Below are 10,926 nucleotides of genomic sequence, written 5' to 3'. Positions count from 1 at the left end.
GAGAAACACATGTTGAGAATGACGCTGCCCAGGAACAACACGCGGTCATGGCCAAATGCTCCCGGGTGTTGTTTTCCTTCCAGCCATTCTGTATTCAGATGTGACTCAGACGCTGGCATTCAGTGCAGTTTTCTTTAGCTGCTGCTTCCAGGAGTCCCCCAAAGTCAATAGGCCACTGGCTTACCACCAGAGTCACGCAAGGAAAAGAGTGGGAAGGCAGCAACATCAACAGGAAATAAAACATTTTTATTGAATATCTGTGTAGTATGTTAAGTCATTTTTAACAACAATCAGAAAACTACTGTGGAATTCACTACACAAAGTGAAACAAAATTTAAATCACCTCATCAAAAATGAAGGTAAAATACAGCTGAAGTAGTTGGCTCGCAGGCCACGAGCCATATGGCAGAATAAAACACCCCAACATTTCTACAAGATACAGGGAAAACCCACACATAGAAACACTCAAGCAGGCAGTAAATATACACAAAGGCAACTAGGATCTTTCTAGAGCATCGGATTCTAATACTTTACACAGCTTTGTCAGAAGGGTACATGTGGCTTATTTGAGGATGAATCTTGGTCATAAAGCAGGTTCCATCACTGACTTGTGAAAGATGGCATAGTACCAACTAATTCTATGGTGACAATCCCATGTCTGGCAGTGTTGCAAGAGAATGCATTAGTAGTACTTTAATGCAAGAAGTAATGTATATTCAGCAGCTTGAACCTGCTTGTTTTAAAGTGTGGTTTCATTGTGTACAACTTAAAGCTGAATACAGTGAAATTAAATGCCATTTGTGGTATTTAAATATTTTTTAAAAGCCAGTCAACTCCCTCTCTTTGGTGGGGTTTGGCCCTTTAAATTGGAAAGAGTCTTGTTTGAATTTTCTATTCAAACCGTTATTTAATTTCACATTCTGGCTTGTGTGTATTTTCTATTGCCTATGTGTTTAAAGAAGTATGGACCATCAGCAGACGGTGATGTTGTTTTCCTTTTATCCTTTATGTCTGTGCCAATTATAAAGCGTTTGCTGTGTCTGGCCTGAAAGGCAAAAGCGCGTGCCCCTTCTTTGATAAGGAAACAGTAACGACAGGAATTCCAGTTTTACTGGGAAACAGCCAACCCCATGTTCAAAGCCTACCATCAGCCCTTTTTGAATTCTCTTTAGTTTTTGAAAAGACATGGTGTGATATCCTGAAGACTGAACATGAGGCCAATGCTTAGTTTTCCTCCATTTTGTTTTGGTATTTGTGAAGACAAACTTTCATTTCACAGCATTGTTACTGTCTGTGGCCTGGGAATTAAAATGGGTCACAGAAGTGAATGGGAGAAAAGGCTAGATGCAGTGTGAGATAATAGGCTGCCCTTCCACGAAGTGGTTGTCTACCATAGTGGGGAAAAATATGGAATATTGCACAGTGCTTGACAAAATGCTGTGTTCCACCCCATTCCGTGTATCTTCCTTGTCCTATGCATAGCTTTTCAGTTCTGGATTGGTCCTTTGTAATGAGAACTGTTTGTGCTACACACACCTTGGGCAGTGCAGTAGAAGGGAATGGCAGTATTGTTACAATATCACTACGGAATAAATTGAGTGCTATCCACTGAGGAAACTACGGGTCTAAGCACACACGGCAGTCACAGTGTTACACAGAGCAGTCCTTTAAGACTCTTATGGAATGACTAGTAGCTTCATAATAGTGCCATTTACTACATAATAACATTGAAAACGTTTAAAAACTCCTCCTAAATCAAGCATCTAGTATACGTAAGAGGTTGCTTCAGTTTTCTAGAACTTGTTCTTGGTTTATTTCACCTTTTTTTAAAGGACAAATTAAAACTTATTTAAGTAAAAAGAGTATATAAAAAGATCACTAGCTGTCTGTTTTGGCTTAATTGAAGTGCATTCATAACTATGGCTAATTGTTGTTTTTTGTTTTTTGTTTTTTTTTTCATCTTTTGATGGGATTACAATACTGTCTGTTTACCACAAAGTAATTTTGTGTAATAAGCACAGATTGCTGTGTTAAAAATATCCTGCATTCCTTGTAATCTGGTTTTATGTAATAAAATATTTTGTTACAAACTCTAATGTGCAAACCTTTTGGAATTATGATAGGTGTGAAATCTGAAACAGAATTCACAGGATGCACATTTTGTATAAAGGTGATAATGGAGAGCTACTTTTTTCTTTTTAAATAGTCAGGCAATAGTTCATAAATGTTAACTTCTCCCCTTAGCTTCTTCTCCCCCCAACCCCAAACAAATGTGTGCACACCACACACACACACACACACACATACACACACACACACGGAACACCTTGTTGTTATTCTACAAGGAGTAATATGAAATCATTGACTCCTGTTCAGTTGCTTCCTCAAATGTAAGAGTGAAGCCATTATTTTAGCTTTGTAAATATGTACAGACAGATGCTATTCTGGTTTGTGGCTATGCTTCCTTGAGGTCAGCCTGGATGCTGCTGCTCAGATCATGCTATTTTGCCTGTGTAGGAATTCTACAAAATTGGATTCACCAAGTATGTGGTGTAAGTTTATCTTGGTACTCAAATGATTGAATAGAAAGCTCAGGTTTAAGTTGTCCTTTAAGATGTCAGTTTAACTGTACTAGTGCCTTACGAGTTGATATTTTTGCTGGAATGCAGACGATACTATATTACCATATAATATATTATCAGCTCTCCTATATCTCAGTCAATTTACATAGTTTAAAATAGAACATCTTATTAAAAACATCTAGATATACACAGATTAGGAAACACAACATACAAATACACAAACTAGAAATAAATCTTTAGCATACTAGTATATACAACAGTGTGATACAATAAATAATTTCAGTCATGCTCTATCTACACATCATATTGCTTAAAAGAAGAGTAGATTTGGAGGGCAGTGGTGTGATGAAGGACTTAGGGGCTCTCTACATTTAAATCTGTGCAAATTAAAACAGGATTTGAAGTACCACTGAATTGTGTTAGGAATGCATGGCTGCAAAAATGAAAGGACCCATATTACTGAGGTATTTACAGATACTGGCTAAAGAGCACTATATGGGCAAATGCAGAAAGGCTTCTTCTTTCCTTTACTTCTTGACGGCCAGCATGGCATCGACTTCCTCCTCTACCTGCAGGGTGTGCCACTGGGCAATAGGTCGCCTGGGGTTGGCCAGCATGTCTGACCAGTGTCGCAGCTCCGCACCGGTGCTGTTGTAGCCCACAAAGACTTTGCCGATGGCATCATTCTTGCCAATCTTGTCATAGTCCAAAACAGTTACCACCACCTGCACTTTCTGAAAGAAGACATGAAATGAATATGAATCATCTAGCTCTAGAGATAAGGCCCGACTATAAAGCTTCCTTGAGCACTAAAGAATTGGAAATAAAAGAATCAGTCTCCAAGCACTAGGATGAGGATGAAAATGACTTGAATGTAGAAACTTGAGTCCAAATTTCCTTTTTCCGTTACTATATCATAATTGTCACCATCATCATCTTACTACTCAAACGTTAATTTTTATTATATATGTTGCACTATGTCTTTTACATGAATGAACACAGTTACTTCTCATAATAGATCCTATTAATATTGCCGTTATACAGATAAGGATGCTTGAAGCTCTGAGAAGTTAGATAACCTGTCTGAGGTTGTTTAAGGAATGAGTTGTTTGGTTTTCAGAGCCTATGCTGTAAACCTCCGTGCCATGGGGTCTGTGTCAACTTGTGCTAACCTCTAAATTCATTTGCTTCAATTGTCTCATCGGTGAAAGTTCTGGCATTGGTGTTTAGGCCATTCTATTTGATTACAATTCCCAAGGCAACCATGTGCAATAATCCAATTTCAAGGGGGAACAGCATGTTACAAAAAAATTAATGTAGAATTTCAACTAATCATATGACTGTGAGCATAAAACATGATACTATAGTGAAAGTCTTTAAAAACTAGTAATAAAGATTTTTTTTCTCATCCATACGTTCTCTTAGTAAACATTTACTGAGTAACTACTATGTATCTGGCATTGATATCAAATGTAAATATCATTTTAGGCTACATAGGATTTACATGATTCCATCAGATTTTGAAAGTTTATTTGATAACTTCCTTTTCTGAATGATTAAACTGATGAAAGCAAACCTATACCATTATGGTATAAAAGATATACTTTTTAAAAGCACATTTCAGTTCTACTTTCTGAGTAATTAATTTACTTAGCAGAATATGTGACGGTTTCAATCTAACAGATGAGTGTAAGGATAAGAGTTTAAAATAAATGGAATATATAACATTTATTGCCAGAGTTAAAAGTAGCAGAAAATATAATTATAAAAGCTAGGGCCAGATGAAGAGCCAGCTGAGTTAGAGCCCTTTAGTGGACTTTATATGCTGAAGACTGATTTATTATATTAATGAAATGAGAAATGTCATTGATATACAGCTTCAGAACAGAGAAAGCAATCACTTCTGAAAGTGGAATTTAGAATGTAAAATGCAACACATTGGCAATAAAAGAGACAAACTTCCCTGGAAGTGATTCCATTGTTAAAGGAATTAACTATCCACTGGGTAGTTTCTGGAACCAAGAAGAGGGCTATATTGATTCTTAGAACTTGTTCTAAGCAAACTTATCGGGAAGCAATCATATTGTAATGAATGGGGCGGGGGACATGATACACAAAGGCAACAGAAGTTTTTAGAGTTTGATTATTCCACTTAGGAATGCATTGATTAGTAGCATTCAAGACAAAATATCCTTGTGATGCCTTTGGATTAATGTTTCCAGCTGCATATGTAGTTTATTTCTACATTTGGGGGAGGAAGTCTTACATTTTCACATGCATTTGGAAATTCGTGTATTTTGCTTCTTTCATAATACATTTTATAGGGATAGAGAAAGGCAGAAGAACAGGTAGATTTTCTTATAACCTCAGGATAAGGGAAACTTAAACCCCTATTTTAGCATGTGAAATACTCAATTACTTTTTCTAGAAAAAGGTAAAGACCAGAAAAGTTGCCTCCTATAAAAAAAGGAAAAAAAAAGGAACAAACTGACTCAAGGAGTAGAGAAAGAGGGATACAGCCAAAGGAATGCTCATTGTTTCCATGTCTAATGTACTCTATGTTGGGCTTAGTTTCTGTCTGTCCTGACAAAATGTTACTGCCTCTGAAATGCTGCCCCAGAAATCTATAACCTATGTCTTATTTCTAATGTGCTTCACTTTCAATATATTTGCATTTTCTGCAGTTTGTAGTTGAAAAGGATATTTATTTTAAAGGCATAGAATTGTAGCTCAATGGGAGTTTTCATCTCAGTGCCTTGCTTTATACTATTTAGTGAAATTAAAAAAATTAAATGCCAGGAGGTGTTAGTTTCCATAGGAATGAGGTCTTAGAACTCAAAAGAGTTCACTGAAGAAATATTGCAAATAAACTGTTGGAAAAAATTGATGTCTTGAGGGTTTGTGAGTGGGTCCAAAGCATGGGGCCCCCTGGTTCAGGCTAGTGAACAAGTTATTGGGAAGAAGGAACCAGTGTCCTCTGTATTTACTTATGTAACAGATGTTGAAAATGAATAAGTATGTATAATTTTGACACCATGGGAAAATTTATATGATAAAGGTTGTATTTAAAACTATTAACCAATATGAAGAGGGTAGAGTTATTGTTTATTTTTGGTCATTTAAGACGCCCTATACTACACAGTAGCTACCAGCCACATCTAGCTGTATCCATTTAAATTTAAATACATGGAAGTTAAATAACGTTCCTTGGTCAAATTAGTGACTGAGGTACTCATTTGCCACCTGTGGCTACCATATTATTGGACAGCATGGATGACAGAATATTTCAATCATCACAAAGTTCTATTAGACAGCACTGATTTGTATACTGATTTAATCTTATGGTTAGATCCATTTTCTAATAAAATGCTAACTTGGAAAAGAGAGGACATTAGCATGTGAATAATAATGATGATGATGATAGGACCGTTTACTGTGTGTTCCTATGTATTGGGCGCTGTTCCAAGTGCTTTTATTGCATAATCTCACTTTGACAAGGACTCTTATCATTCCTACTTTATAAAGGTAAAGAAACTCTAAGCCTCAGTTTTTTTACATATAAAATTGGGATAATAACGATAGTACTTTTCTCATAAAGTTCTTCTAAGGATGAAATGAGATTACATACATAAAGTGATTAACTTGGACCTAGGCGTATAATATATATATATATATAAGTCTTTGGATTAATGTTTCTATGAAGAAAGCTAATATAATAGCTATACTTATTTTATATATGTATATATTATATAGCTGTACTTATATATTTAAAAATATATTTTATATATATAAAATAAGGTAGCTATATTAGTTTTCTTCATGAAATAAAGCTGTGATTCATTCATAAGATACTGTCTTCTAAGAATAGATTAAAGGTAAATGAAGACACAGTTGGGCCTATTAAGGGTGGTATGGCACTATTCACAACAGCCAAGATACAGAATTAACCTAGGTGTCCAACAACAGATGAATGGATAAATAAAATGTGGTACGTATACACAATGGAATATGATTCGGCCATAAAAAAGAATGAATCCTGTCATTTGTGGCAGTGGATGAAACTGGCAGACACTATGTTAAGTGAAATAAGCCAGGAACAGAAAGTTAAACACTGTATGTTCTTACTCATGTGGAAGCTAAAGAAAAGTTGATATCATAGAAATAAAAGGTAGAACAAAGGATACTAAAGACTGGGAACGGGAAGATAGGGAGAGATTTGTTTAAGGATACAGAATCACAGCTACACAGGAGGAATGAGCTCTAGTGTTCTGTACCACTATAGGATGGCTATAGTTAACAATAACATATGATATAATTTCAAATAGCTACAAGTAGGATATTGAATGTTCCCAAACCAAATGATAAATGTTTGAGATGATAAATATGCTAATTACTCTGATTTGATTACAATACATTATATATATGAAAACATTACTATGTGCCCCATGAATATGTACACTACTATTTGGCAATTTAAATAAATAAAATAAAATACTAAAGAATATTTGTTATTCCGGACCTTTAGAAGGTCCTTTGTTGTAGATTTGATGTCTGCTCTTTGTTTCTCCTTCAAGTTATGGGCAAACTTTTTCATCACTGAAAATATACACCTGTGCCAATTATTGAATAAAATGTAACAACAGTGTTGTTTTATGCAGTTTGACTCTATGATGCCCATTAAAGATTTGCAAGAAATGGCCCAAAATTATTGGATATGAACTTTAGATTCTTTTTTTTTTTTTTTTTTTTTTTTTGAGATGGAGTCTCGCTCTGTTGCCCGGGCTGGAGTGCAGTGGCCGGATCTCGGCTCACTGCAAGCTCCGCCTCCCGGGTTCACGTCATTCTCCTGCCTCAGCCTCCGGAGTAGCTGGGACTACAGGCGCCCGCCCCCTCGCCCGGCTAGTTTTTTGTATTTTTTAATAGAGACGGGGTTTCACCGGGTTAGCCAAGATGGTCTCGATCTCCTGACCTCGTGATCCGCCCGTCTCAGCCTCCCAAAAGTGCTGGGATTACAGGCTTGAGCCACCGGTGCGCCCGGCTGAACTTTAGATTCTTATAGGCTAACTATGGAGATGGGGTGAGAAAATGTAAATATTTTTAAAAACCCCTAAATGATAAGATTGCATGTTATCATTGTGGCTACATGTGGCAATTTAATTTGAACATGTTAACTACAAGGACATTTAATAGAATATTTCCCATCAGAATTATTGTCTGGCAAATTAAGTCTCCATTTTTACTAAAATGGCCATCCTTTCCAACTCAGACACAGGAAGCTGAATTTAAATAATTGAAAATACAACTGTAGCCTAATTTTTCTATTGTTAATCATCTTTTAATAAAGACTCAACATGCTGCATATTTAGCATCAACCAAAAATATTTCTCTTGTCACTATTTTTTGCTCTAAAGATCTGATGAGGAGACTTATTTATGGTCTGGGAGTAAATAGTGAAAGCTCATGTTTTTCTCTGGGCTTTTTAACTTTTATAGATGCACTTTTTGAGTAAGCAGAATTATTCTGTTGATTTTCTTTTTCCTACTTGCTTTTCCTCTTTTTCCGCTCAACACAGTGCCAGCTGTTTTGGGCTGATGAGTCAGCACATCCTGCGCTGTATATTTTATCCTATCCTTCTTGATGTAGCTCAAGCATCAAATGTGCATGGGAGTAAGAATGGCAGTTCTAATGAAGGCATCTAATGAATGGCATAACTTACAAGGTCTGTGTGTATAATTTATGTGGTCTGAAGGAATGAAATTGAGTGGGAAGACAAAATTATGTTTGACATTACCTGGATTTGTTCAAAAGGTACTTCAAAGCTGAATGACTCATTGTAGTAGGGGTTAAGTGTGTTCTTTTTAATTGTTGTCTTTTTCTTCTTCAGCCTCTTACCATTCTGCATCAGATGAATCTTCACGTAAGGATCTGAATGAAAAACAGAAAAGAAACTTTAGGAGATCAGAGACATGTATTTTAGATTATAATTTAGCTTATGAAAGAACTAAGTATTTCCCATGGGTAAATAATTATATAGCATGTATTTAGCATTTTTTAAATTCAATAATTTTTTATTGCAATATTTTAAGTAACCTATGAGGCATGCTTTTTGCATGATAGCTCAATATTTATAGTTTGATTTAGAAGATGAGAGTAGCGGTATGCTGGTAAACCAGCTCTTTGGGGAAAAAAAAAGTCTTAACATGTAGCATTTTCCTATGTCTATGGTATTTATATATATACTCCAACCGAGGCCAATGTCAAGCCACTAAGCTTAACAATTGGCTTGCAAAATCCCTGAAAAATTAACAGTTCGCTCTTGTGAGCTGGCGAAGGGCTTGCCTGCAGCACAACCCTGTATGGGAATAAAACTCTTAACAGAGAGAGGACAAAAGAACCATTTTATTCATTCATTTATTAATTTACTCAGTCAATATGAGTTGAATACCTATGATGTGATAGGCACTGTTAGACCCTAGGAATATAGCCTCAACACAACGGACTATCCCTGTCTTCACAATGAAACTTCAGACTGTGGGGAAAAATAGACTAAGTTTATATAGAGACAAAAGACATGAAATTACGAGTTGACAAGAGTACTCTGTAAGAAAAAAGCAGAGTAGAAATAATATAGGAAATACCAAGGATGATATGGTGAGTAGTAAAGTAGATAGGGAATTTAGGTTTTCGTTTGCTCTGGTAAGGCATCTGTGGAAGTAACATTTAAGCTGAGATGTGAAGGTTGAAGGGTAAGATCAGGCCAACTGAGCCTAAATATTCCTAGGTAGAGAAGACCTTCAAGTGTTTGAGGAAAAGAGAAGAGACCGGTACACACTGAAGCAATGGGAAAAGGAGCATAAAGATCCCCTGAGCAGTTTCTTTAAAGCCTCATTAGGCAAAGATTAATAAGTCACTGCAGGGGCACGACAATTTCCATTTGCAGCTCCCATTCCTAATGGATGAATGTTGTACCTTCAGGTCACTAGAAACCAATGCTCACGGTTGAAAGGAAAATCTCTACTGTTTTTCTTAAACATTTTTCCATTTCATATGTAACGCATGTTCATTATAGAAAAAATATCAGAAAGCAATGATGACCAAAAAGAAAAAAAAATTTAAATCTAGGATTTTACTTCCCTAAAATAACTACTGCTAAGCCTTTCAAATTTTCTTTTCTCTCTCTCAGAACATGTAGAGCTGGGAGAAACTTTCCAGATGATCTGGTCTAATGCCACCTATTTTTAGAAGAGAAAACTACAGATGAAAAAAGGGTATTTTTATCTCCCCCTCTCTATCCCCAGTAGAACATAATTCCTAAGGGACAGACACTTTGTCTGTTATATTCACTATTTGAATTTGCTAAAACAGTGCCTGGCACATATTCAGTTTTTGTTGAATAAGTGGAACTTATTTAGGGCCTCAGTCTGGGTCTTCTGACTCCCATTCCTGTCTTTTTCCCACTACCCCAAAGCCTACATTACTAGGATACATGTTGTTAGGAGATTTTTTAAAATGTTACATCCAGTCCAGGGGATCATAATGAAGATTTTCATCAAAATTAAGAATATCTTTAAAAAACAGGCCTAGAGATATGAAACCAGCTCCATAAACTAAAGAGTTGATCAGTTAAAAAAAAAAAAAAAAATCCACTGTAAACAGTTGTAAATGGAAGCAAAAAATGTCACTGATAATCCATGTTACTGTTCACGGCCAACTGATTTTTGGTTCACACACAGTTGATTTTTGGTTCAGAGACCTTGTTTGTTTTATAAAGTTCCCTAGCTGCCCCATCCAACCTCTTGCAATTTTATAAAGATAGTCATGTCTCCAGTTGTTCTTTGGCACTGATGAAATACATGTATATATTGTATATGCCTCCTGTGTTCATGTGTTGAAACTTTATCAACCTAATTGAGGCATAGATTTTCTCAAGAGAAGCACTCTGAGTATCTACTGATTAATTTAACACAATAAGTGATAAGAAAAAACCTTGCACATCAGCCATGTCAGTAAGCAAATTAAAAACCCAACAGGATAGTTTCAGATTTTGCTAAAAGCTCTGACATGATGTTATTAATGCCTTGGGGAGAATAGGGTGATTTTAATAAGGTTGATCAGGAGCGTCATTGAGAAGGCAACGTTTTAGCCGAGAACCAAAAGACAAGAAAGAACCAGTCATTTGGCTCTATGGTGGATGCTTGTACCAGCCAGAAGGAGCAGTACCTGCAAAGGCCCTATGTAGCACCTCCTTCTGCATGTTTGAGAAACAATAGAAGGCCGGGGGAAGAGAGGTAGATGGTAAGGTCAAAGAGTTAACTTAGGACTTGCTGATCTGTTGCTTTTGTAA

The 10,926-nt window shown here is 36.2% G+C and overlaps 1 protein-coding gene across 3 annotated transcripts in view; it reads right to left on the bottom strand.

Annotated features, from left to right (window-relative positions):
- Positions 1-228: 228 nt before the first annotated feature.
- Positions 229-10,926, bottom strand: part of SYT1 (synaptotagmin 1) — a 593,135-nt gene continuing 582,437 nt past the window's right edge. Inside the window, exons 9-10 of one of the 3 annotated variants that reach the window (XM_023218610.3) lie at positions 8,374-8,507; positions 229-3,316 (exon numbers count right to left, since the gene is read on the bottom strand). In XM_023218610.3, the coding sequence (XP_023074378.1) occupies positions 3,110-3,316; positions 8,374-8,507 (341 nt within the window). In that variant the 3' untranslated portion in view covers positions 229-3,109. The remainder of the gene's footprint in view (positions 3,317-8,373; positions 8,508-10,926) is intronic. The other 2 variants (XM_023218531.3, XM_023218440.3) reach the window with 2 other exon arrangements.

Source organism: Piliocolobus tephrosceles, chromosome 10 (genome assembly GCF_002776525.5).
Source record: "Piliocolobus tephrosceles isolate RC106 chromosome 10, ASM277652v3, whole genome shotgun sequence".
Lineage (NCBI taxonomy): Eukaryota > Metazoa > Chordata > Mammalia > Primates > Cercopithecidae > Piliocolobus > Piliocolobus tephrosceles.
The sequence above is the reverse complement of the archived record's forward strand: the minus strand, read 5'-3'. Positions and strand labels throughout refer to the sequence as shown.